We start from the raw sequence: 27,184 nt of genomic DNA, 5'->3' as shown, positions 1-27,184 counted from the left end.
AGAGATTACAAGCCTGTGCCACCACGCCCGGCTATGTACTCATTTGATCCCACCAGTGGTGAATCAGAGTTGCTCTTTCCCCACATCCTCGTCAGCATTTACTTTCGTTTGTACAGCATCTTTCTTAATGATAGCAGCTCAATATTTATTGAGACTTATATAAGGCATTATGCAGAATACTTATTTCATTTTATACAGCAGTGCTATGAGACAGGTATATTGAAAAAATGAGACTCCAGGGCCAAGGTCACAAAGCCAGCAAATGGCCCCACAGGGACTCACATCACAGACCAGCCGTTCATCCCACGCTATATGGCTCCAAGCAGTCCCCCAACACACAGATGTTGGCATTGAGGCTGCATTTTTGAATTGCTAATTAGGTGCTCTTTCTACCAGGTGGGCATGTCTCACAATGTATCTGGTGGTCTTTAAAAAAAAACCCCACTGGCCAGGTGTGGTGGTGCATGCTTGTAATCCCAGTACTTGGAAGGCAGGAGGATCTCAGGCTGGAAGCCAGCCTGAGCAAGTTAATGAGACTCTGCTCCAAAATAAAAAGTAAAATAAGATGCCGGGCGTGGTGGCGCACCCGGCACTTGGAAGGTGGAGACAGGAGGATCGCGCAGGTTCGAAGCCAGCCTCGCTGGCTTAAGAGACCCTGTTTCCAAGTAAAAATATAAAAATAGGTCTGGGAGTATAGCCCAGGGGTAGAAGGGTTTCCAGGAACCCCAGTACCACCAATAAATAAATAAATAAATAAATAAATAAATAAATAAATAAATAAATAAATATGGCTGGGGTGTATCTCAGAGTAGGTGAAATATCCCTGGGTTCAATCCCAGGAAAACACACACACACACACACACACACACACACACACACACACACACACTTGCCAGTGCCCTGATACTGAGATGGTGCCCTGATACTGAGATGATACAGTTGTACATGTGGTCATCTAGGTAGCTGGGAGGTTGAGTTTAGAAGAAACACGAAGTAAACGATCCATGTGGAGAGGAGTGTGGAGGGTCTGATGGGGATGAGCAAGTGGTGGGGTATCTGGTGGCTGAACCAGGGCAAGATGTGGGAAGGGCCTGCTGTGGTCCAGGCAGGCGGAGGAAACACAGAGAGAGCATCAAGCATGACAAGCGTATACTTGGTGATATCTGGGGCAGAAATGATTTTCTGTAAAGGCAAACAGGTTGCTGTGCGTGCGGGACCCTGGGACAGCAGCTGACCATTCTGCTCTGCTCAGGGTTCTGAGAAGGGCACGGGCGGCAGATCAGGGAGCTGGCTCGTCCACAAGGCCTGCCTGTGCCCGCGGGCCCTCGCCGGGGATGAGGATGGGGAAACGAAGCCAAGAGAAGCGGTTGGTGGCCATGTATCTGAGGCGGGGGTGGAGAGGCTGCAAAGAGAGACACTGGTGCAGAAAACCCGTGCCCTCTTTCCACACGTCTGACCCTGTTTCTCAAGGACTTCAGCCAGACCTGGCTGCAGGAAATGCGACCAGACTGCAAGTAGCATGAGACAGTGTGGTCAGGCTTGAAAGAAGTGCTATTTGTTAGTAAGAGGTAACTGGGGGAGAAATAAAATTGTCTTTTTTTTTTTTAAACCTTACAAAAACGAGAGATAGGAAGTGAGTGGATGACCTCTGGGGTCCCTGCCATGGGCCAGAGTGGCTGCTGGGGTCTTAGTGGACCTGTGATTGGTGAGAGTTGGCCATTGTAGGAATCTCTGAAGCATAGCAAGCTGTGCACCCGTGGCAGTCTTACAATGCTCTGTGCATTCCCTGCTATTTTAGGCCTGGACACCTTTGTTCATGCTGGGGTTTTAGTTTAATTGTTTGTTCATTCATTCATTCATTCATTCATTCATTCATTTTGGTACTGAGGATTGAACCCAAGGGTATTCTTCCTCTGAGCTGCACCCAGCCCTATTTTTTATATTTTATTTCAAAACAGGGTCTCCCCTAGTTGGTGAAACTGGCCTTGAACCTGCGATCCCTTTCTCTCAGCCTTTCAAGTACTGGGATTAGAGGCATGGTTTTTTAGTTTCTGAAGTTTTCTTTTCTCTTCCTATCTTACCATGTCCTCCTCTGGCCCCCATACCCTTTACCTGGCTAACTCTGGTTAATTTCTTTCTTCTTTGCATTCAATAAGCCACACAAATATCTTCCTGTCTGTCCGCCCAGAGAACATTACTGAATGCCTAGTTCTAAGGACAAGCTTCTAATCAGATAGCCCTGAGGTTTAAATGATGCCCTGCCATTCATCTATCTGTATGATTTTAGGGTAAATTATATAATCTATCAAGAATTCAAGTTTGTAACTTGAAAAATAAGACTGGGAACAATATCCCTTAAAACTTCATAAATCAGCCAGGCGTGGTGGTGCACGCTTGTAATCCCAGTATTTGAGAGGCTGAGACAGGAGGATCGCGCAGGTTCGAAGCCAGCCTTAGCTACTTAGTGAGGCCCTTTGCAACTCAGTGAGACCCTATTTAAAAATAAAGAATAGAAAATAGGGCTGGGGATGTAGCTCAGAGGTAGAATGCCCCTGGGTTTCATCCCCACTACTGAAAATAAAATAAAATAAACTTCATATATTGACCACTTGAAGCAGTACACACCTATAGTCTTGGAGGTTGAGGCAGGAGGCTTCATTTGGAGGCCAAGTTCAAGCCCAGCCTGGCCAATTTAGTGAGGTCCTATCTCAATAAATAAATACATACATACATACATACATACACCTATGGGTATAGAGCTTCTCTGGATTCTATCCCCAGTATTACAAAATAAAAACTTTGTAGATTGGGAGGATTACGTTTAATGAATGCTCAGTGCTGTCCCAGGAGCTCATAAACAATAACTTTTAGTTATTATTACTGTGACAGGTTGGAGGCCCAGATTTGAGGGCCATTACGATATTGGGGATGGCTAAAGTTGTACACATCTTCAGGAGGACAGCATTTATTTCAGCACATATTTATTGAACACATACTACCTACAGAGCATCCCTGTGGCCGGGTGGGAGACACAGAAGTAGGTGCCTCCCTGAGCTCACAGGCCTTCACTTTAACACCAGGCCGTGTGTTAAGTGCGTTAGGTGGCCAGTGGTCGAGGTTTAGGAAAGCATTTTGGAGAAGGTAGAATTTGAAATGGGACTTGAAGAATGAGTAGGACTACAGCAGGAAGATGTGGAGGGAAAGGGCTCTTGAGGTTCAAGCAATGAGTTGTCTAAACGTCCGAGGCAAAAGAATGAGGACGTGTATTAGAAGATCAGGGGAACTAGGCACAGTGCCACATGGCATGCCTGTAATCCCAGTACTTAGGAAGCTAAGACAAGAGGACCACAGGTTCAAGGCCAGTCTCAATTTAGCGAAACCCTGTTTCAAAATTAAAAATAAAGGGCCAGGCGGGGTGCTACACGCTTGTAATCCCAGCATTTGGGAGGCTGAGGCAGGAGGATCTCAGTTCACGGACAGCCTCAGCTACTTAGTGAGGTCCTTTGCAACTCAGTGAGACTCTGTTTAAAAATAAAGAATAAAAACTAGGGTTTGGGGTGTGGCTCGGAGGTAGAATGCCCCTGGGTTCCATCCCTAGTGTTGCAAAAAAAATAAAAGAAAAAAATTTAAAATAGGGCTGAGGGCGTGGCTTGGAGATTGAATACTGTTGGGTCCAGTCCCCAATACCAAGAGAAGGAAGAGGAAGAGGAGGAGGAGGAGGAGGAGGAGGAGGAGGAGGAGGAGGAGGAGGAGGAGGAAATATACATAGAGGTAGATGTGGAAACTCCTTAAGAGAGTAGTACATGGAAGCCAGGCATGGTGATACATGTATGTAATCCCAGTCCTTGGAGGCTGATACAGGAGGATCGTGGTTCCTGGCCAGCCTCGGCTACTTAGTGAGGCCTTCCGCAATTTAGTGAAACTCTGTTTCAAAATAAAGAATAAAAAATCGGACTGAGCGTGGTCGTGGTCGCGCACACTTGTAATCCTAGCATTCAGGAGGCAGAGACTAGAGGATCATGGTTCATGGTTCACGGTCAGCCTCAGTTACTTAGCGAAACCCTTCACATCTCAGTAAGACCCGGTTTCAAAATAAAGAATTAAGTCGGGCGTGTGGCGTACGCTTGTAATTCCTGCGCTTGGGAGGCAAGAGACAGGAGTATCTCGCAGGTTCGAAGCCAGCCGCGCGCTCTGGCTTAGGAGACCCTGTTTCCAAATAAAAATGTAAAAAAAAAGTAGGTGTGGGAGTGTAGCCCGGAGGTAGAAGGGCTTCCAGGAACCCCAGTACCACCAAAAAGAAGAAGAAGAATTAAAAAAAATAGGGCTGGGGATGTAGTTCAGAGGTACAATGCCCCTGGGTTCCATCCCCAGCACCCCCCCCCCACACACACACATACACAAAAGAGAGTTCATGGAGAAAAAAAGTATTGAAATATATAGATGAGTGGTTTAACTTCTGTCCTAGGGATTTTGGACTTTAGTATGGATGCTAGAAGAGATCAGAGAGCTATTTGACTTGTATTTAGATTTAATGACAAGGATGGGAATGAGAAGGGAAGGAGGAGGAGGCTGCTTTAGGCTAGCTCAGTCTCTTTGCTGTTGCTGTAACAATACCACACAGCGGATAGTTTATAGGCAATGGGAGTTTATTTGGCTCATGGTTCTGAAGGCCCCAAAGCCCTAAAGGATGGCTCTGGCATCTGGCAAAGGTCACCCCGTGGTGGACGGTGGAAGGCAAGTGAGCTGGCAAGTCAGAGAGGGTGAGTTATGATAAAGCCATTCTTCCAGAAACTGACCTACTCCACTCCCAGCCCACTCCAGCGATTATGGCATGAGCCCATTCCTGGGGAGAGTCCTCAGGACCTCATCACCTTTCAAGGTTCCACTTCTACACATGGTGGGGCCTTTCAACATGAGTTTATAGGGGACATTCAATCAACAGACAAGGCTATTGGAAGAGTCCAGGCCTGAGGCCCTGGGACACTCCACAGCAGATCCTCGGGCCAAGCTGGGTGGGCAGGGCTGGTTGCAGAGGAGTCTGTTCCCAGAGGTTGGTCTCTGTCTGAGTCAGTGGAAGCTGGGGATGGTCAAGGACTCGCCTCTGGGGAAGGACTAAGTTACAGGCTGAGCAGCAAGAGTGATGGGAACAGGAAAAGTGCTTGCTTTCCTGGAGAAAGAGAGATTTTCAACAACACAGATAGATGGTCAGTAAGAGCACAAAGGCAGGCCCAGGTGTTTACTGGCTGCCTCGGTGAAGGCGAGGAATTTTAGGTGTGCACCATCCTTGGAGGCAGATGTGGGGTCAACAGAGGTGGGGCCACAAGGCGATGAAGAGAATTCCCTGGTTCATGTGGTTTTGGATAAAGTCAGTTTCTTCTGCCTCACACTTTTTTTTTTAACCCATCTCTTCCTCAACAAGTGGCTGTGGCGGAGGAGGATCCTTTGCTTTTTTTTTCTTTTCTTCCTGTAGTTCAGAGGATTGAACCCAGGGGCACTCTACCTCTGAGCTATGTAGCCAGCCTTTTTTTTTTTTTTAAACAAGACCTTGAGCTTGTAATCTTCGCACTTGGGAGGCAGAGACAGGAGGATCACACAGGTTTGAAGCCAGTCATGCTCGCTTAAGAGACCCTGTTTCCAAATAAAAGTATAAAATAGGTCTGGGAGTGTAGCCCCTAGGTAGAAGGGAAGGCTTTCCAGGAACCCCACTACCACCAAAAACAAAACAAAACAAAACAAAACAAAAACAAGGCCTTGTTAAATTGTCAGGGCCAGCCTCAAACCTGCAATCCTGTCTCAGACTCCCAAGTACTGGGATTATAGGCACTGTTGCGCCTGGCTCCCAGCCTCCAGCCCTACTTTCTATTTTGCTACAGAATCCCACTAAACTGCTGAGGGGTCTCACTAAATTACCGAAGCTGGCCTCAGATCTATGATCATCCTGTCTCAGCCTCTTAAGTGCTGGGATTACAGGGTTATGCCACCACTCCTTGCTAAAGGGATCTCCTTCACATGAGGGGGTGGGGGTGGTTGGGGGTCAGCATCATGAAGGTGGCTCTTGTGTGAGAAAAAGAAGGAAAGAGATACAAACCCACTGGTCTGGGATGGATGTTTTCTGGGGTCTTCATTCATTCATTCATTCATTCATTCTTCTCTTCTTTCCTTCCTTCCTTTCTTTCATTCTTTTGTTCTTTCTTGTGTGGTACTAGGAATTGAATCCAGAGCCATTCTACTGCTAAACTATACCCTCAGCCCTATTTTTTTTTTCAATTTTTATTTTAAAACTGGTTCTCCCTAGGTTAATGAGAGCCTTATTACTTGCTCAGGCTGTCCTTTGAAACTGTGATCCTCCTGTCTCAGCCTCCCAAGCACTAAGATTACAGGTGTGTGCCACCATGCCTGACTCTTTGCTTTATTTATGTATTTTGGTGGCTGGGGATTGAACTCAGGGACATTCTACCTTTGAGCTCCAGCCCTATTTTTTATTCTTTATTTTGAAACAAGGTCTCACTAAGTTGCAGAGGGCCTCACTAAGTAGCTGAGGCTGGCCGTGAACCTGTGATCTTCCTGTCTCAGCCTCCCAAGTACTGGGATTACAAGCGTGTGCCACCATGCCTGGCTTTTTATTTTTTTAAAACCTTACTGGTGCATTATAATTATACATAACAGTGGGACTTACTTGTGATATATTTGTACATGCACACAGCATAAATCAATCTATTTCATGTCCAGTTCTTTTTTTTTTTTTTTGTGGTACTGGGGTTCCTGGAAGCCCTTGTACCTCCGGGCTACACTCCCAGACCTATTTTTACATTTTTATTTGGAAACAGGGTCTCCTAAGCCAGCACGCGGGGCTGGCTTCGAACCTGCGCGATCCTCCTGTTTCTGCCTCCCAAGCGTGGGGATTACAAGCGTGCGCCGCCACGCCCAGCATCATGTCCAGTTCTTTTTTGAGCAAATTAAGTTGGGTTAGAGGGAGAGTTCTTGGCTGTTCTAGCAATACAGTCCTAGAAGACAATTTACACCTGGGAAACTTGTCTGTGGGCTGGAATTGGCCTGTGCAGAAGGAGAATCCCCACCCCAAGCTCCTCCGCCTGCCCCTGGAGCCCACTGAGCCTTCTCCAGAGGCTGGAGGGCTGTGCGGTAGTGGTGGTGGTGGTGGGGGAGAGCTGCTTGCCTTCATCCCCAAAGTTCGACTTCTCAAGTGCTGCAGAGAAGCATAACTCCTTTCTCTGGGGATTCACTGTACTGAATGAATCTACAGATTCAGAGGATGGGATGGTAGGGGATGGGGAGAGAGCACGAGGATCCTTGTTTGAGAGAGGCATCTTGGGCTCCTCCAAATTGCAGTTATTGGTATTATCAAGGAGAGTTTAAATACATATTCTGTTTTAGGATGGGCCCTGTGTTTTTCCATATATCCACGGGCCACATTTGTCTTTTCTCTGGTCGCCTTTTCTCCCCCTCCTCAGTTTTCTTATAGAAGGTGCCACACCCAAGGGTCTTGCTCCCCACATCTCCTCTTCCCCCACCCGTGCTTGTTGGCTTCTGCTCTAGGATTCTGTGCCCCTTCTCTCTGCTGGGGATGTCCAGGTGGAAGGCTTTGTTGGAAGGGCCTGGTTTTCATTGCAAATGTTCCAGTGGGACATCTCAGGTTGCAGCTGGATCTTCATGCAAATATCACTGTCCTCCTGCCCTGGGAAGGCGGCTGCTCCCTGGGCTGTTCTAGAAGCCTGCTCCTGCTGTGTGCCTGCTGAGTAGTGTGTGGGACCCTGGCCTCCAGGGCCCTTCTCTCAGCCTCTGCTCCTGTGGTCCTCCAGGCTCATATTCCTGTTCCCTCCCGTTTCCCTGGTCTCTTTCTAATTCACCTCCCCTCCCCCTTTCCATCTCTGTGCTTCATTTCCTCAAAACCAAGGAAACATGCACTGGAACTTAAGTGCATTCAGTTTTCCTCTCTCTTTCTTTTCTTTCTCTTAGACTCCACTCAAAACACAAGCTCAATAGCAAATGGTAACATGTTTGCAGTCCATAAGCCTTGGGGTAATTGGGTTTGATACTGTGGGGAGTTTAAGGCACTTGCTGGAAATGAATTTGGGGTGTTGGGTTATGGGGTGCTAGCCTGTACCCCTGGCAGAGGAAGCAGGAGCCAGCAGGTCTTACAGGGAAATAATGTGGTGTGGTTACATTAGAGGACTTCTGTGATCAGTGTATTTATCGTCTCTCTGCCACACGTTGATCTTTATTTTATTTTATTTTTTGGTATTAGAGATTGAATCCCGGGGCATTCTACCCCCAAGCTATATTGACAGTCCTTTTTATTTTGAAATAGGGTCTTGCCAAGTTGCCAAGGTTGACTTCAAACTTTAGATCCTCCTGTCTCAGCCTCCCAGCTAGTGGTGCTGGGGATTGATTAAGGTCATTCTTCCTCTGAGCTACATCCCTAGTCCTCTTTCATTGTTTATTTGGAAACAAGGTTTCATTAAGTTGCTGAGAGCCTCCTGTCTCTGCCTCCCAAGTACTGGGATAACAGGCATGTGCCACCACGCCTGTTTTTTTGGTCTTTATACACAAGGATTATACCATATCCATTAGTACTTTGGTGAAATTTTTTAAGAACCCAGTAAAACAGGATTACTTTTGTTATTTTCTGAACAAAAAAAGTGTCCAAACACTGGTACTGGTTAATCCCTGGTAGTCTTGCCCTTAATGGGGGCTTAAACAAATATTGGATGGATGTGCAGAGAGACCCAGACTGCAAGGTCTCTTTTCACTCACACTTTTTATGTGGACACCACCGCCCTCTCCTGGCCAGTGGCAATTTTACAGTGCAGTAATTCCACAGTGGGAGCCTTTTCCCCGGCTCCTGAGCTGGCTCCCTGGCCCCTGCCTTTGGCCTGCAGTCACTGACCGCCTGCCTCTCCTCCTCCCCTCGCCTCCCCGCTCCCTGTCCATCTGCCCCTGCAGCACTGCCAGTAACTCCAACCGCAGCACTCCGGCCTGCTCCCCCATCCTGCGGAAGCGGTCCCGCTCGCCCACCCCACAGAACCAGGACGGAGAAGCCATGGTCGAGAAAGGCTCCGACCACTCCTCAGACAAGTCCCCGTCCACCCCGGAGCAGGGTGTGCAGCGCAGCTGCTCCTCACAGTCCGGCAGGAGTGGTGGCAAGAACTCCAAGGTGAGCCGGGCGGGAGCCCCTATACGCCTGGGGGAAGGGAGCAGGGAGCTGTGGGGCTGGGGTGACTGAAGCCCCTCGTGTCCAGAGTTAGTCGTATTCGTTGAGACCAGAGTGGGGCGGGCGGCACAGACCCTGGTTAATATCTTCCCACTGTGCCCTGTGAGAGGGTGAGGGACGGGCTGGGCAGACTCTCCACCTGTACCTCTCTGGAGGAGCTAAGGAGCCAGGTCCTTTGAGATCCGCAGGAGGGATACTCTGAGGGGCTGGAGAGGGCGTCCGTCTGTTTCTTCCAGCTTTTTTTCAAATTTGGTGCCCAGAGCTGGGATAGAAGAGAACATTATTTGGGACAACTGTATCGGCAGGGAGACATTCTTCAGGAAACTCTCCAGAACGCTCTTTAGCACTCCCTGGCTGCCATCCGGCTTGCCTTTGTACTCACCCTCCTCACTCATCTGGCTAGAGAGGACTGGGCCAGAGCCTTCCCATCTTTCCTGACACCGCCCACCTGAGCCCCAAGGCTGCCCCCAGGGTGGTCGTGATTCCCCAGAGAGCTCCCCGTGCCCCACCCTCTGGGAGGCAGGAAACATCCCTGCCCAGAGCAGCCATCCAGGTGCCTCTGGAGGGGGCCCCTTCAGCAACACTTGGGAAGCGGGCTGGGGCCCCAGGGAGGCACGAGGGCTGGTTTCCCACCTGAATTTGTCTTTTGACTTCTTGTTCTTCCTCTTCTTCCCCACCACTCCCCAAACACCTTCTTTGCATGCATGGTCTTAGTCTCACAAGCGTCTCTCAAAAGTAAGCCATCTTTCGTCTGTCTTTTTTTTTAACCTACCCTCTAGTGTTGGATTGTCTGTAGTGCTCAGCATCCCCGCCCTCTGCCCCCACCAGTTTTGCCCCTTGTGTCCTGCTTGGTCCCTTTCCCAGAAGGGCCGGCCCACTGTCCCCCCTTGGCAGGCTGGCTTGGAAGTCACTGGAGGACATTCCCACTGCACCTGATGTCCAGAACGGACCCTGTTCCCCACCCCCAACCCCCATGTTTGTCTGCTCCTCAAACTGTCTCTGCTGGGGATTATTCCCCTCTGACATGGCGCCTTCTAAGCAGTCCGCAGGAGTGGCTTCAGCCCTTTGGGGGTGGGACGCTTCATCCCCTTACACTGCAGTCCCTTTGCTCTTTGGTGGGTAGTTCCAGCTTCCCTGGCAGTAGCAACTGGAGCTGGGTGGGAGGAAGCACCCCTGAGAGTGGCCCCGCCTGGGGTGTGTGTGCCCCTTACTGCTCCCCTTCTCAATAGACTGAGGGCTCATGGTGATCTCAGGACCCTGGGGCTTGGTGGAGGAGCACCTGGAGGTGGGTGGATGTCAACAGTAGCCTGGGCAGACGCCGGGGAGAGGAGAGCAGGGCAGGGAGGCGCTCCCCAGCATCTCTTGGGCCCGAGGGGGATGGGGAGCAAGGGGAGGGAGGAGGTGGAGGAGAGTGGCTGGGCTCAGGTAAGCATCCCACAGGAGTGCTGCAGCTGGGAGGAGAGGAAGCAGAGGGTTGACTTCCAACAGCTCCCAGTCCCTGCAAGGGCCTTGTCTTGGCGGGGAGGACAGGGAGCAGCTGTTCTTTCCTGTGGGGAAGAACCAGAGGCTGCTTGCTAATCCTGCAGGGCTGTGACCTTCAGCCTGAACGCACTCTGTGGCTCTGAGGATTTTCTATGGCTATAGCCAGCTGTGGGCAGGGAGGAAAGATGGGCCTGGGGGGGCAGCCAATGGGCGGCAGCTCTGTGGGCTCAGCGGTGGGGAGGGCACAGACATGCCTGGGGACATGAACTCACACCTCTGGAGAGAGGGCCGGACTGGCTGGAGGAGAGCATCAGGTTAGCCCTTCTTTGCTTTCACCCAGAATCTTCCCATATTTATCTTTCCTAAGGTGGTATTGTGAGCTCTTTCCAGTATGCCTAGCAAGGTCCTCAGTGGGCAGAACAATTCTTCATTTGTTTTATTTTGGTATTGGAGATGGAACCCAATGGCATTCTACCTCTGAGCTATGCCCCAACTCTTTTTTAAATATCACATTTTGAAATGGGTTTTCGCTAAGTTGCTGAGGTGGCCTTGACCCTGCCATCCACCTGCCTCAGTCTCCCAAGTACTGGAGTTACAGGTGTACACCACTACACCTGACAAGAATGATTCTTCTTGATGTCACTGGCCGCCGCTTGTAGCATGCACACATTCTTTAGATGGAGGCTGGGTTGATTGGATTGGCCTGGTAGTGAGGACCGATTTCAGTCTCTGAAATGTTAGGTCCTTCTTGGGAAACCGGATCCCACCATGTAGAGTCTGGGGGGAGCAGACAGCATTGCACGAACCTGACTTAGAGCCACAGGAGTAGTGGGGGATATGGTGTGAATTCAGGGGCAGGAGCAAGCAGTGAGTCAGGGTGGAAGCAGGGGGAGTCTGGGAAGCCTCTTGGAGGGGCCAAGAGCTAGTGGTACGGCAAGAGCTCATCTCAGCCCTCATCCAAAGGAATTGAGGACAGAGGTAAGTGAGCAAGTGAGACTTCCTCTCCCTTTGAAGAAAAGCAGAACCATTCCCAATAGACACCCCTGTTCTGATACTGGGGATTTAACCAAGGGTCATTCTACCTCTGAGTTACACCCCAGCCCCTTTTTATTTTTGTTTGGAAACAGGGTCTTGCTAGGTCGCTGAGAGTCTTATGATGTTGCCGAGGCTGTTCTCCAAGCTGTGATCCTCCTGTCTCAGCCTCCCAAGTACTGGGACAATAGGCGTGCATCATCACACCCAGCTATATGAGCCCTTGAGTTCCTTGCCTTTGAATGCCCATTCCCCACTCATCATCACCCCACCACTCACACACACACCTGCTAAATGCAGTGGACACAGGACCGGGTTCTGTGGTTAGGAGCCCTGTCCTGCTCCAGGTGGATCTGGGAGCAGCTGTGGTCAACCTGGGGCATGCATGTGCAGGACACATACTGTACAGAAAAGGACCAGGAGAAGACGCCACACAGGCCAGGGCATGGTGCTGATGGGAGGAAGCCTGCAGGGGCAGGCCTGAGAGCCAAAAGGCCCGCATACTGGTGATCCCCCAACCCCCTTGGAACATCCTGCCAGCATGACCCAGCCTATCCATGGTGTGGGCTCAGAGAACCAGAGCTGTCATTGCTGTAATCACAGCCAGGCCACCTCACTCCCTGTCTTTTGCCCACCTCCTGGAAGAGATGTTTTCCCAGCAAGCTAGAAAATGCTGCTTCTTTCTGAAGGGAGGCTGAATGCACAGTCCTTCTCTTCCCCTCTCTGGCCTCCATTTCTCTCTTTTTTTTATGTAGGGATTGAACTAGGCAGTCCCTGAGGCCCCACCCTCTTGATCTTTACACTGCAGTGTAAAGATCTTGCCATTTGCTTCTGCCTAGAGCAGAGGGGGAGAGCGCTGGCCCTGCCATCCAGCCTCCACTCTGTAGTGAGGGCCTGTGGCCACCAGAGGGCGCGGAGGCCCGCTGGCCTGTTCCCACCAGCTTAGAGAGCCACCTGTCCTGCCCCAGGGTGCCAAGCTGATGGGACCCGTATGTCCTTGGCTTCAGGACTGATGGACACTCTCTGTGAGTGCGCGGTGTCATCCTGGTGTAGTAGTACTCCTTTGACCTCTCTTCTCTTTTTTCCAGTTCTAATTTTCCTGGTTTTCTTTTCAGTATGACAGACTTAACCTGATCAAAGTAAGAAGTCATTTTCTCCCCTTGATTAATTCCTACTAACTGTAGTGCCCTAGTCCCTGTCCAGCACCCACCCCACATCCTCACCTTCCGTGCTCCAGATGATTTGGACTAGGGGCCAGGAAACTGCCTGGAGGTGACAGTCCCTCCAGCCCCTGCTCACAGGGTAACAGAAAGAGAGAAGCCTGCTCTTCTGTCTCTAGCACTCTCATCTCTGTTCCTTCCTCCGCTTTGGCCACATCCACTTAGAAGCTACTAAAACTCCTCTCGCCACTCGCCACTCCATACTTCCGTCACCTTGTCCCTCTGGTCCTGACCTTAGGAGGGAGGCATCCTCCCTGCCCGCAGCCTCTGAGTCCTTCTCAGGTGGCTTCTTCAGGGCTCCATCCCAGCAACACAGAACCCCGAAGACGCCATTCCCCACCAAGAGGCTGGTCACAGTTCAGGAGCTGCTGCCTGTGGAGGCTAATGTGGATTTTGCTGGAAGCGTTGGTGGCCCATTTGTCCCAGAGCCACCCTCAGAGGGGCGGGAACACAGGGTTGCCAGGGCTACTTAGAGGTAGGACATGGGTTCCCTAAAGCTGTTTGTTACAGACAGATTCAGAAGGGACAGGCTTCTGATGCCTGTGCATGGAAAAGGAAAATTGTCTTCCACCTGCTTGGAGTGGAAGTGAGGAGTCGCAGGGGTCTTCGGCCCCCACCCCAACTCAAGTTCCTTGGCCCCCTTTCCTCCCTAGAAAGGCTTGGATTAGGGCGAAGCACGAGAGTGTGGGCGACAGAGACTTTTCTCAGCTGTGAAGTGCGTGTCTGATGACCTGGCTTGGGAATGAGGAAGTATGAGGCATCTCTGGCCAGCTGAGCTTCCAGAGTGTTCCTTCCTGCCATCGGGAAGTGCATTTCAGCAGACATCTGCACAGCCCTGCCCTGTGGTCTCAATCCCAGGTTTCTGTGTAAGGACTCAGGAAGCAGGACACCCCAAGGTGCAGCTCAAGCGAGATGCAGCCTCCTTACCCCACCTGCCCCCCGTCGACACGGGCATGGGGCTGCGCTGAAATGCTTACAGCAGAGCTTTGGGGCCCCAGAATCCTGTGTCTGCAACCTCCTCCACAGTGAAGTGGTTGTTCTTAAATATCTGGATTTGCCCCTCTGCTTGCTAGGACCCCTGGATGGGAGGAGCGTATGGTAGGAGAAGGCAGCATCCAGGTTGGACCATAGTGACATCTTTTTTTGGCAAAAGACCACGAAGAGGCCTTAGCAGACGGGGATCGAGCCCACTTTGCCATCCACTCCCTAGCTGCGGTCTGGCCGGCTGGGTTGGTGTGAGAGCCCCTTACCTGACTCCTGCTACCTTCAGGGTGAAGGGCCAAGGTGTCTGTGGAGTTCCAGGGGGATTGGATTGGATGGGCCTGGTCAGGAGATGGTTTCCGTGGCCGTCTGGTCATCATGGCGCCACACTCGCTGAGCGGCACTCTGGCCCTTGGCCACATAAATGGTAGATGCAAGGGGACTGTCCTTCTCGCCAGGCAGAGGGGTAAAGGCTGCCATTTGAGCACAGGCTCTACACCTCTGGGTTTTGACCTGTATGGGGAGTTTCCATCTACTCTTCAAGCAGGTTGTACCGAAAGGACTTCGGTAGGTCGTTGAGGTTGGACAGACAAAGCACACTCTGGCCATGCCTCTTCTTTCCTGGAGAGATCTTCAGATCTCACTCTTCTAGGGGGAGCTGGGGCATCTGGTTTTGTCGACACTGAATCACCATGCAATGGGGTTGGAGGGGACCTTCAGAGATTATGCGCTTCCAGCCTCCCTCTACCCACTCCTCTGCCATTACCGCTTAGGGAATCAGCAATTTTAGGGGAAGAGGAAGGAACTTTCTCACCTGCTTGCTGTGAGCCCAGGAGCAGGGTGACTGGCGCAGTCCTTTTGCCTGCTGTCTACAGAGGGGCCAACATGGAGCAGAAGGCTGGTCGGTCACCAGCTGTACTTCTCTTCTGTACAGGGCCCGTCTGGGGACTGGGTCTCAGTGCCTGTAAAGCACCAGGCACCTTATCAGAAGACCCTGGTGCTGGGGGCTCTGACCCCCTTCCAGCTGAGCGCTGTCTGGTGCTGCCGCTGCCTGCCGCCCCAGCCGCCCCAGCCGCCCCAGCCGCAGAGGGGCTTCTGGCATTGGCTGCTCCCCGGGCCTCCTTTCTGGAGCTGTCTTGAGAAAGGAGGGTTCCCCCTGAGCAGCAACATGGGAAGCATTCGGCTGCATCTGGGTCCCTCCACCCTGCCCACCCTCTGCTGTCTGTGTGCCCTTCCCTCTGGAGCCGGGACACCTCCGGTGGTCACCAGCATCTCTTCCCCAACTAATGCCACTTTCTTTTTTATTTTGTCTTTTCAGAAAAGCCAGAGTTGGTACAATGTAAGTATTACTGTGTCTCCTCTTGTGGGTCCTCGTGGACAGGGCGGAGGGTGGGGTGGGCAGGGTGTGAGGGAGAGGTGGGGAGCCAGTTGGCTCCCCAATGGGGTTCTTTCTTTACCGGCCTCTTCCCTCCCCAAAGATACAGTGGTTCTCTGTAGCCAAACGGGCAGATTTGATTTAGGGAGACTGTGGAGGGATGGCCTGACTTATCCTTCCCCTCACCTGGATTCCTAGACAAGGTTCTTCTAATCCTAAAGGAGGACAGAGGTCAGAGAGAACCAGGACAGCCCTGGGTGTGAACTCAGGGCAAACTTTCCATCTCTAGCTGGGTGTGGTGGCACACACTTGTAATCCCACTACTTGAGAGTCTGAGACAGGAGGATCACAGGTTTGAAGCTAGCCTTAGCTGCTTAGTGAGGCCCTCTGCCACTTAGGGAAACCCTGTTTCAAAATAAAGAATAAAAATAAGGCTGGGAGTATAGCTCGGAGGTAGAATGCCCCTGGGTTCCATCCCCAGTATCAGTTAAAAAAAAAAAAATCCATCCCTACCCAAGGCATCCTGGCAGATGCAGCAGAGGACTTGTGCCTGTTTGACTGTCCCAAGCACGCACCTTCTGGAAGACATCGCGGTGAAGTTGTAGCCAGGGCCGTTCGTTAGTTGTTAGGTCACTGGCACTTTATTTGGCTGCTCTGTACCCAGAAAGTGCCTGTGGAATAAGCTGTCCCTGCAGAGGCCGCGCTGCTTCAGTCACAGACTGGTTTGTGGGACTTTGAACTCTTGAGCTGGAGAGCAGCTGCCTGAGGTCTCTCGGCCAGCATGGCCACATATACTGTGCCCTCTGGGACTCCACTGTGCAGAAGCTTGTGTTGCTCCGCGGCCTGGCTCCAGACCCTCGTCCATCCTCCCTTTTTTGAGCCTGCAAGCCTTCACACTGCTCACAGGCATGCCATTGTTCCCCTCTTCCATACACATCCTACTCCAGGAAAACCACCCCCAGGCAGCCCTTTTTCTGCCTTCTCCGTGGCTCCTGGTGTCCGCTGTCCACGGCCCAGTGCTGCTCCTCTTCCTGGTCCCGCTAAGAGCTCCGACTCGGGGCAGGTGCAGAGAGCAGAAAGGAGGAGCAGGGAGGACGGACCTAGGACTGGCAGGCGGGCAGGGGAGGCAGAAGCTGAGAGGGGCCTCCAGCTGCCTGAGCAGCAGAGGCCACAGGCATACCCGAGGCTGCATGGTTGGTGGCTTCTTGTGTTATTTTCTCTCCCTGTTTCCTTCACGTTTCCATCATGAGAGGTGGCACCTCTGGAGGATAATCAGCAACTGCCACAGTGGAGAGGCCAGTTGAAAGTAGCTCCAGAAATGGGCTGCTTGTAAGAGATCCACCCCCAAAGTAAGAACGCTGCTCTCCTCTGGAGGCCTCCAGCCTGCCAACCTCCTGTCTCAGCTCCCCAAGTACTGGGGCTATAGGCGTGCTCCGCTGCACCTGGCTTTCCCATCTCTTTCCAATCTGTCTCCTGATCCTTGGGTCAGCTCTCCGGCTATTCTGTTGCCCAGGCTCCATCACTACCAGAAGTCCCTCAGGTAGTTAAAGGCTCCGTCTTCATTAGTCCTGGGGACAGCTAGACACCTGTGGCTGGAGCGAGCACAGTGACATCAGGGCTCTGCAGTGTGCTGGCTGTTGCAAGGCTCCTGAAGCCCATTGGAGCCTCTGGGTCTCATAGGAGAGGATGCGTACCCACCCCCTTGCTGGCCCCCCCACGCAGCCTCCTGCACCTGTCTGCAGAAGACAAAAGCATTTGGCTTTACGTGGCTAGCCAGGGAGGAGCTTGTTGGCACTGTGACAGACCACCTTGACCTGAGGAGTGAGTGTGTGGAGGGGATCAGCTGGAACCCGGGATTCAGAAAGGCTGAGGTGGGCGAGCGTCAGACCAGGGGTGGGGTTGGCACGGAGGCCAGGTCTTACCCCTGGTCCCAGCTTGTCACCTCCAGTTTCTTCCTCCAGCTTGAGGCCCAGCCCCAGCAGACAGGAGATGGAGAGAGATCAGATGAGAACCATGGGAAGTGCTGAGGATGTAGGGGCTGGGGGTTGTGGGGGTGCAGTCAGTCCTCCTCACCCCATGAATATGGCCCCTCCTGAGCCCAATGGGCTTGTGTCTCTGGTGAGACAGGGTTGCAGAGGTCTCGCTGTGTCTGGTGGGCAGATGCATCCTTCTGTGCCTCCTGTCTCATTCCTGTGGTGTGGTGTTGGCGGTCTCCATGGCAACCCCAGGAGGGAGCTTGGTCCCGGGCAGCTGACAGAGACCTAGCACCCACTTTGCCCCTGTTAGAGATGTTGGCTTTATGGAAGGAGGGAGGGTCCGTGCCAGCCAGTGGCATGGAATTTGAGCACAAAAGAACAAAGCCCTGTGGCAGTGGCACTGCAGGTGCTGGGGGCGATGGGGAATGTGGGAGAGCCGGAAGGGGGATGAGGTGCTCAGCTCGGCGGCAGGCGTGTCCCCCAGGTGCTGCTGCTTCCTCCACCTCTGTCTGTCCCTCTCTGTGTGTTTGACCCCTGAACCTGCAGAGTCTTGCTGACCTCTACTCCCCTGACAACTTGTCCTTATCACTTCCTTGGGAGTGGTCTCCCCTCTCCAGATGAAACCCCTCTCCTGGCCTCACCGTCTGTCCCATCCTGCTGGCCTGTGCTGAGCCACCTCCCCGTCCCTGTGGTGTCCCACCTCTGTCTTCTGCCTACCGTATTTGGTTGGAACGCCAGGATTTCCCTTGTGGCTCTTGGCTGGTTTCTTCCTATGGGAGGTCAATGCTGTACTTGAATTCGTTTGTTTTTCTCATGGATTCTGCCACCCCCTTCTTCCTGCTGAGCCCAGGAAGAGGGTACCACTTGGTCCCAGCACCCGGTGTTTGCCCTAGAGTTAATGTTTAGCCCAGGGACAATTTCCACTGCTCAGGCTCCTGCCCTGCCCTGCTCAGCCCTGGGTGAGGGGGTGGAGGAGACCAAGGCCTCTGCGCACTGAGACTCATCTCTCAGGTGTTATCTCTCTGGGTGGGGACTGTTCCTGTCGCACCCAAACAGTCGTCATCTCCTTTGGCCTCAATCCACAGCCTGCCCTTAGATGTTTCCAGGAAGCGACTGGGAAGGTCTGGAGTCTACTGGCTCTGCCTATATCTTGGGGTGTTGGGTGGCCCTGGTGGGGGGGCATGCTGCTCGCCCTAGGAAATGGAATCCTTGTGCTCGCCCGTCACTGTGCTGAGGACAGGGCTCCGGAGCACAGCTCACTGTACTACACACTGTGGGCAGCAACTGGGCTTCAAGAAGCCAGGCACATGAATCAGGGCTCGCAGCACAAGTGCATGTGTGTGTGTGCGTGTGTGCATCTGTACAAGAGGCATTGTTGATCAGAGCAGTTTGAGGCGTGTAATAAGGGGTGCATTCATCCGGGACATGATATTTAGAACACATCATGCCGAGTGCCATAAAAGATATGAAACCGGGGCGTGGATCCTTCCTGGGGAAGATGAAGTCCCGGGGAGTAGGTTACCCAGCAGGGTGAATGGGGGCAGTGACTACGTGAGGAGGTATCCTTTAGGAGAGAGGCAGAGAGGGTAGGAAGAAGTTTGGGGAAGGAGTCAGACTCTTCTATCTATGCTTTCTCCAAACGTGTTTACTGAGACAACACAGGTTCTTCTTGGCTAGAATCTTTGGGTCTGGGGTCCAGCAATCTGTTTTCTTTAATGAGTCATGTTTCAGTTGTTGAAGTTTAAGTGCGGCCGTACCAAATTACTGAAACTCTGAGGACAAGGGCCCTGTCCATCCAGTATGAGCTCAGGACCTCCTGGTCAAGGGGCTTGGCTGGGGAAGGGAAGGGAGCTGTCCCATCTGCTTCACAGGCCTGGTCTCCCCTTGGAGTCTGCATCTCCTGGACCCTGCTGCGGGCCCACCCTGCTATGAGCTCCCCTCTGCAGGCTTCCTCGGCCCCACGGCCTGGCTCCCATTCCTCACTGTATTTGGCTGCCTCCTTCTTGCTGTTAGCATTGCTACTTTGCCCTCAAGTTCTGCCATTTGGCCTCCATCCCCTCCTGCAAGTGCTGAAGGTGGAATAGGGTCCGCAGAAAGGAAAGAGGTGCCTCCCAGGCCGATCCCAAAGCCACTGACCTCAATCGACCTCTCCAGGCTGTCGGCCCAGTTTCTCCTAGACCAGTGCATCTGAGACGAGATCCGTTGTTAGCTACCAAATCTGCTGCTGCAGCCACAGAGAAGTTGGTGGGTGGATGGGTCAGCGAGGGGACGAGTGTCTCCAAGAAGTCCCTGGCCATTTGCGTCTCAGATTTCATTCAGATTTCACCCTAAGAGCAGTGCCCTCGCCCCCCTCCCCCACTAGGAACCTTGGCCTGCAGCTTTCCATTGCAGGAAACATCTGCCAGGGAGGCCAGGCGTGGCCAAGGGTTACTGTAGGACGCTGGGCAGGACATTCGCCCAGACCCTGTATCTTGAAGCATGTGCAGGACTCTGGGACTGCCCGCCCACCAGCCGGCCTCCCTCCCTCCTGCCGCAGTGACTCTTAACAAAGAAGCTGTTTGCTGGCCAGCTGAAAGGAGTGCAGACTGGAGGGAAAGGGGTGTGTGCAGGGGTGGGGAGGAGCTCGGTCCTTTCACAGCAGCTGAGTGGTGGCCTCTGCCTGGGTAAGGGGTGTGAGTCATAGTGGCCGGAGCCTGCCCTGGATAGAGATTGCAAGTCGATTAAATGTGCCACTCTTTGGGGAGCTGGACCTGCTAGTGCCTCTCCAGCACTTTCCTCTACCTAAGAGCCATTCTACCTCCTGTGAGTAGCCACTGTGGCTAGACTTCTGGACTTGGCTGTGGGGCATCCTCCTCCTGTGAGGTTCTCCTCTCTGCCCCAGGGGCTGCCTGTAGAGCCCACAGCCAGTTCTGGGTGCCTGCTGTATGTGCACCTTCAGGCCTCGGCTGGACTCTGGGGTGACTATCTGCACTGATCAGAAGGAGGTGCTTAAACACACCCCTTCTGTGAGGCTCTCGACTTGAAGGCCCTGTGAGAAGCAGAACCCAGCCGTGGGAGACCTGCCAGCCAGCATGTCTCGAGAAGCATGCTGATAACATCTCACTTGTGAGGCTTCGAGCTGAGAGCACAGCTCTGGGAGAGGAAGGCGGCCAGGGTCACGTAGACCCTCCATCAAGAAGCCAGAGGTCACCCCTCTGCGTTCAGTCCAGAGAGGCCAGTTTTCATCCAGTGAGAACATTTGGGAGCCAGAGGCAAGGAGCTGAGCTCTGTTGGAAGGAGCAGCTGTGGGGTGGGGGGCAATGGACTCTTTAATGGAATCTGGGGTCCTCTGGAGCCTCCTGCTGGAACAGGGGAGCCCATCATTGTGGTGGTCCTTGAAGAGTCTTCCCGATGGATCTGCTGGTGCCGGACACTGTTGCTGGCATGGATCTGAAGAAATCCCAGCCGTGAGTGTGGGACCTCATTTCTCTGTGTCTTTGTGACTTCTGTGCACTCTTGCATACCCTACTTGGCTTTGCTACCTAAGGACCCCAGATCTGATGATCCTTGAACCAGAATTCTTTAGCCTTTCAGATAGGTGAGCTCCGCCTTGCCTTTGCAGGAGACTGCTTTAAAAGAGCATGGAGGGGGAGAGGGAGGGCCAGAGTCACACCCTCCATCTACCTGCCGGTGGGAGGTTGTGGCCAGACTTCCCGCCCTCCATCTCTGTAGACATCTGATTGCTCAGAGAGAAGCAAGAGGGAGAGAGAGGACTCTATAAAAGGAAAACCAGAAATAATAGGAGGACTTTTGGGCTTCAGGTGACTGGATGCCTGATGTCCAGTTGCATCTGGAGGGGATTTGGAGCCACCTGGGAGGCTGCTCCTCAGGCTGATAACGAACTTTATAAAGATCCAGCAAGAACTGGGCATGATGGTGCATGCCTGTAATCACAGTACTTGGGAGGTTGAGATAGGAGGATCGAAGGTTTGAGGATAGCCTCAGCAATAGACCAAGACTCTCAGAAACCTAGCAAGACTCTTTTTCGAAAACAAAAACAAAAATACGCCGGGCGTGATGGCACACGCTTGTAATCCCAGCATTCGGGAGGCTGAGACCAGAGGATCGCAGTTCTCGGACAGCCTCCGCTACTTAGTGAGGCCCTCTGCAACTCAGTGAGACCTGGTTTCAAAATAAAGAAAAAAAAATAGGGCAGGGGGTGTAGCTCGGAGGTCGAATGCCTCTGGGTTCCACCTCCAGACCCGCAAATAAATAAATAAATAAATAAATAAATGGGGTGGGAGTTTAACTCAGAGTTAGAATGCTCCTGGATTAAATCCCAACACACACACACACACACACACACACACACTCTCTCTCTCTCTCTCTCTCTCTCTCTCTCTCTCTCTCTCTCACCAAGGGGTATAAGGGGCATGTGGGCTAGTGGGGACTCCAAAGCAGGTAAATATCTTATCCCAGGAGAGTGGGCCCTTGTAAGGAAGCCCTGCTGTTTCCCCCTTGGCACAAGGACAGGATTTGTGATCCACTTCCATGCAGTAACCATGTTCCTTGGGCAAGTTGCTTAATGCCTCATTGAGTGTGAGGTAGGATGGTAAAAGCCAACCTGAGTTCAGAGCAGCATGCATGTAATGGGCTTGTGCTACGCTTGCTACAGGGTGATAGCTCACTCTACACCAGCTTAGCAGCAGTGCTAGAAGGTTAGGTAGGCTTGATGGCAAACATGCTGGCGATCACGTGATCAAGCGAGGGTTTTTCGGGGTGTGAATTCTTAAGAGACCAAGGGGCATGTGGATTGGATAGCTCAGTACCAGTTTGAAATCCAGGCAAGGACCAGAGGACTGCTATATCTGAAATCTTTCCATATGGAAGTCAAGGAATGGGCAGGCTTTCAGACATCCACCTTCAGAGGTCCTGATACTTGGCTCAGACACATGGCAGGTGATCTTGGGGTCTGGGCATTCTGTCACAGTACCACGTCATTTGGGGAAAGTTAACAGAGCACCGATTGCAGGTGGAATTCTGCAAGCCAAGAACAAATGCTTGAAATTCAAATTAGCTATAGATAAAGCGGATGAAAGCCTCTCCTCTCTTCTCTTTTTCTTTCTCTCATGAAAAACCTCCCCAGACTAAAGTCATGCCATTTTCTGTGCCCCTTCAACTTCCTGCAATACTCCTCTTCCCTTTAGTACAAAGAGCATGCGTCCCCGGGCTCAGGTGGGCAGTGCCGGTGTGATGGGATCAGGTGCCAACCTCGGCTGCCTCGCGAGCCATTTAGCCTTATAGAAAGTCAAGACAAGCAGCTGGAGGGTCAGTCCCTATCCACCACAGCCGTACACCATTGGATTCCCAGGGAAGTGGGGGACAAGGTGTAAACGCCAGGACCCCTGTGTTACCCCTGGCAGGATGGTCTGTCCTCAGGCTCAAGATCCTGGTGCAGGGTCAGCAGCCTGTTCTCTGCATAAATAGGTCAGCACGTCGCCGGGTGGAGTGCAGATGTCTCTCTGTCCCCATGTGTGGCCCTTCCTGAGTTGTGCACTTTATTTTATGTATTGTCTTTAGGTGCCCTTCATCTACAGACACATACGTCTTTTTTGGTTTTGTTTTTATTTATTTTTTAATTTTAGGATTGTAAGCTCTCAAAGGACCAGGTTCCTGTCTATTCAAGTGACCATGGAACCTCCAAGGAGGTTTGCTAAGGCAGTGTATGGATATGAGTCTTGCCAAGGCTGCTGTGAAAGCTAGATGGTGGAGGGGCACCTGGTGGCACAGATGGCAGGAGGTGTGAACCTGGGCCGGGGAGCAAGGGATGCCAAAGGTGTTCCCCGATCAGATTCTTTACACTGTATTTTCCCCTACCTGGCCCGTGGTGCTCACCTGACCAGGTAGTGCTTATGGGGTGACAGAGTCTTATCTTTTTTTTTTTTTTTTTTTTTTTTTTTTTTTTTTTTTGTGTGTGTGTGTGTGTGTGTGTGTGTGTGTGTGTGTGTGTGTGTGGTACTGGGGTTCCTGGAAGCCCTTCTACGTCTGGGCTACAGTCTCAGACCTATTTTTATTTTTGAAACAGGGTCTCTTATGCCAGCGCGACTGGCTTCGAACCAGCGCAATCCTCCTGTCTCCGCCTCCCAAGCGCAGGGATTACAAGCGTGCGCCACCACGCCCGGCCAGAGTCTTATCTTTGAGACCAACAGTTGTGTGGCCTTGGGCAGGGGACTTCTCTCTGGCCTTAGTTTCCCTATTGGTACTCTAAGAGTTGGCAGCTCATCTTAGGATGGGAAGAGAAGTCAGGTGCCTTGTGTATGAGGTGTGTTCTTAAGTCCTCTACTCTGTGCTTTCTCTAGTGCTGGTTTTATGCATTGTTTTAAAAAATCTGTGTCTTTGGCCCATGGCAGTTACTCACTCCTTCGTTATGAAAACTTGTCTTGAGAAGTATGCTGGACCCTATCCCATCTTGGGTCCTGTGGGGCTGGTTTGCCCCTTCAGGCCCCTGATTACTGTCAGGGGGTGCTGCCAGCTGGCCGAAGGCAGTAGGTGGCATGGGGTGGGGTCTCAGGAAGCCCCCTACAGGTGCGTCTCTCCATCCTTTCTCTTCTTGGGTCCTGGCTTCATTTTTGATGTATTTGCATTGATGGACGCTGTATATAAAGAGGTTTGCAGGATCAGGTTGTCTGGGCTGTCTTTCTATCCCAAACCCCTTGCCTAGCGTGGCTTCCTAGGGCCCATGAGATAACAAAGCCTCATCTCCTGCACCTGCCCCCTGCCCCGCACACTGTGGGTCCATCCTGCTAACCTTGGCTGTTGTCACACAGGTGTTAAGCCCTACGTACAAGCAGAGAAATGAAGATTTCAGAAAGCTCTTTAAGCAACTTCCAGACACGGAGCGCCTCATTGTTGGTGAGCTGGGAGAGCTACAAGGGTTGTGGGCAGGACGTCAGGGAACCCCAGGGATAAGACACTCAGGTTGCTTCTGATTAGAGCCTGGGAGCCAGCCCAAGCAAGAACATGTGTCTAGGAAAGGGAGAGAGGGTGTCCAGAATGCTGTGCCCATGGAAGTCCCAAAAGCCCACCCTGGAGAGAGTCATCGGAACACCTACCTCTGCAGAGGGCCGGGCCATAGAAGGGGTTAGTGTGATCATAGATGGGGAAAGGAAGTTAGTTGAATACTGGCCATTTTTACTCCCAGCTGTCGTGGCCCCCTCTGCCTGCACTTTTATTCTGCTTGGGCAGGAGCATATCTTACCACCTCCGTGTTCCTGAGCGTGAGAGTCAGGGTCTTCCTTGGCTGCTAGTTCTGGTGTCTTGAGCACCTGCTCAGTGGGAGGCGATTGGGCTCCCCAGTGCTGTTGGTGGGAGGCATGACGTGCCTGCTGTGCCATGGTCTGTTAAAAATCGCTTCCTGCCTCTGAGCTCTTTCTCCTGCTTCCCACTACAGATTATTCATGTGCACTCCAAAGAGACATTCTCCTTCAGGGCCGACTCTACCTCTCGGAAAACTGGATCTGCTTCTACAGCAACATCTTCCGCTGGGAAACTCTGGTAAACGCTTAGGATTCGAGCTGGGGTGTCACAGTGGTAGAGCCCTTGCCTAGCATGCAAGGCTATCTTGAGTTTGATCCCCAGTACACACACACACACACACACACACACACACACACACACACACACAGGCGTGTACGTGCTTTCTAGACCAGGAATCCAGCTATCTAGCTACTCATGTTTATAGACAAGGCTCAGACCCTGCCATTGCTGTGGGGCCACTGTGGTATTAAAGAGAAGCCAGATATCTCTAATGTCCTTTCCAGGGCTAGAAATACACGAACTGTGATCTGATTTCCTGTGTGCACCAGTGCCATGTGAGCCCTGTTGGCCTGACTCTCTTAATGCTTCCTCTTGCTTGTTGTCCATTCTCTGTCCCTGTGGGGATGCCAGCTGACAGTCCGTTTGAAAGACATCTGCTCCATGACGAAAGAAAAAACAGCTCGCCTCATCCCCAACGCCATCCAAGTTTGCACTGATTCAGAAAAGGTAAGTGGAGTGGAAGCCCAGCTTCCCACCGCCTGCCTCCTCACTCCGTGTTCTGCTTCCCTGCTCCGCCTCAGTTTTTCTCTGCATAAAATTGACCCAGCAATACCTGCGTAAACAGAGAACTGAAATAACCTCACATGTTTGAAAATACTAAGTTATGAAGCATTACACACATTTAATATTAACTTAAAATAATAATTTAAAATATTGTTATAAATTTAAAATATTAAGTTATAAAGCATTACACACTGCCGGGCGTGGTGGCGCACGCTTGTAATCCCCGCGCTTGGGAGGCAGAGACAGGAGGATCGCGCAGGTTCGAAGCCAGCCACGCGCGCTGGCTTAGGAGACCCTGTTTCCAAATAAAAATGCAAAAATAGGTCTGGGAGTGTAGCCCGGAGGTAGAAGGGCTTCCAGGAACCCCAGTACCACCAAAATAAATAAATAAATAAATAAAGCATTACACACATTTAATATTAACTTAAAATAATTTAAAATATTGTTATAAATTTAAAATATTAAGTTATAAAGCATTACACAATTCATCGTCATTGTATATGTCAAGAGGATGAGAAGGCTGATAGGAAATGGATTATCCTTATTGTTATGGGGAGAATGTGGTAGATAAAATTGCAGACAGGGAAATGAGTGACTGTTGACCTTTAACCAGGGCCCAAAGACTAACAGCTGCAAGGCTGGGGGCAGACTAGGTGCTTCTGGAGACAAGATCTGCAGTTCCCATGGATTCTGGCAGTTCTGTGGAGCTGGGAAATTCTGGGTCAGATAGCCTTTGATCTGAATTCTCTTTCTGGCACTAGCCAGCTTTGTGACTGTACAAGTTGCCTGATCTCTCCAGTTTGTTAGTTGTTAGCAACTTTGTTCATTGTCTGAGGCTTTCTGTGTGCATTTCCCAAGCACTTAGTAGGTGTGCAGTAAAACCAGGCTTTCTGTCACTCACTTTCTGCCTGTTACAAAGGATTCCAGCCGGGCGGGGTGGCACACGCTTGTAATCCCAGTACTTGGGAGCTTGATATGATAGAATCACAGGTTCATAGCCAGCCTCAGCTACTTAGAGAGATCCTGTTTCAAAGAAAATAATAAAAAATAGGACTGGGGGTGTGGCTCAAAGATAGAATGCCCCTGGGTTCAATCCCCAGTACCCCCCCCCCACATACACACACAGCATTCTAACTAATGGATAAATTCCTCCAGGACGAGGTCTCTTCCTCTTGTGTTCTGCAGTGCACTCCAACCCTGTAGACCAGTGTTTCGTACAGACTGATATCAATATTAATTGGATGGATTCAAAGTGTCTGTAAATCAGTGGGTTCGTCTTGCTCTCCCAACTCACCAACAATGAGGCGCTCCGTGTCTTAGTCTCCCAGCTAACCCCTTATCCAGTTCTAGTCCATGGGTGAAGGAATTTTTTTAATGGAGGTAAATGTTTCAATCTAGGGATAAAAAAAATTGAAGAAAGTTTGAATAATAAACGGAAAGATTTTCTGGGTATGGAGGTGCACTCTTGTAATCCCAGTACTTGAGAGGCTGAGATAGAAGGATTGCAGGTTTGAGGCCAGCCTCAGCAACTTAGTGAGACCTTCATCAATTTATCCAGGCCCTGTTTCAAAATAAAAAGGGCTGAGGGTGTAGCTCAGAGGTAGAATGTCCCTGGGCTCAAATCCCTAATACCACACACACAAAAAGAAAGCCCTGAAAGACTTGGAAATAGTGAGGATATAGGGATCCTGGGTACCTAGGACCCTGGCTTGGGGACCCTGGTCTTGAAAGTGCCTGTGCGCTGATCATGGATAACTGAGACAGTCATTAGCATTTGAGGGTGAATTGGCTATCTTAACGGAGGCTTCTT

General features: G+C 51.5%; 1 protein-coding gene across 8 annotated transcripts in view; it reads left to right on the top strand.

The window, feature by feature from the left end:
* The window catches only part of GRAMD1B (GRAM domain containing 1B), a gene marked incomplete at both ends in the record, with an annotated part of 210,982 nt that overhangs the window by 160,115 nt on the left and 23,683 nt on the right, over positions 1-27,184 (top strand). For 4 of the 8 annotated variants that reach the window (XM_080705158.1, XM_080705157.1, XM_080705156.1 and 1 more), the window contains 5 exons: positions 8,962-9,172; positions 15,263-15,283; positions 24,102-24,186; positions 24,725-24,828; positions 25,222-25,317. In XM_080705158.1, coding sequence (XP_080561284.1) covers positions 8,962-9,172; positions 15,263-15,283; positions 24,102-24,186; positions 24,725-24,828; positions 25,222-25,317 — 517 coding nt within the window. Of the gene's footprint in view, positions 1-8,961; positions 9,173-9,943; positions 9,965-12,858; positions 12,883-15,262; positions 15,284-20,594; positions 20,742-24,101; positions 24,187-24,724; positions 24,829-25,221; positions 25,318-27,184 lie in introns of those variants that run through there. The other 4 variants (XM_080705155.1, XM_080705154.1, XM_080705160.1 and 1 more) reach the window with 3 other exon arrangements.

This window comes from Muscardinus avellanarius (assembly GCF_963383645.1).
Source record: "Muscardinus avellanarius genome assembly, chromosome: 1".
NCBI lineage: Eukaryota > Metazoa > Chordata > Mammalia > Rodentia > Gliridae > Muscardinus > Muscardinus avellanarius.
The sequence above is the reverse complement of the archived record's forward strand: the minus strand, read 5'-3'. Positions and strand labels throughout refer to the sequence as shown.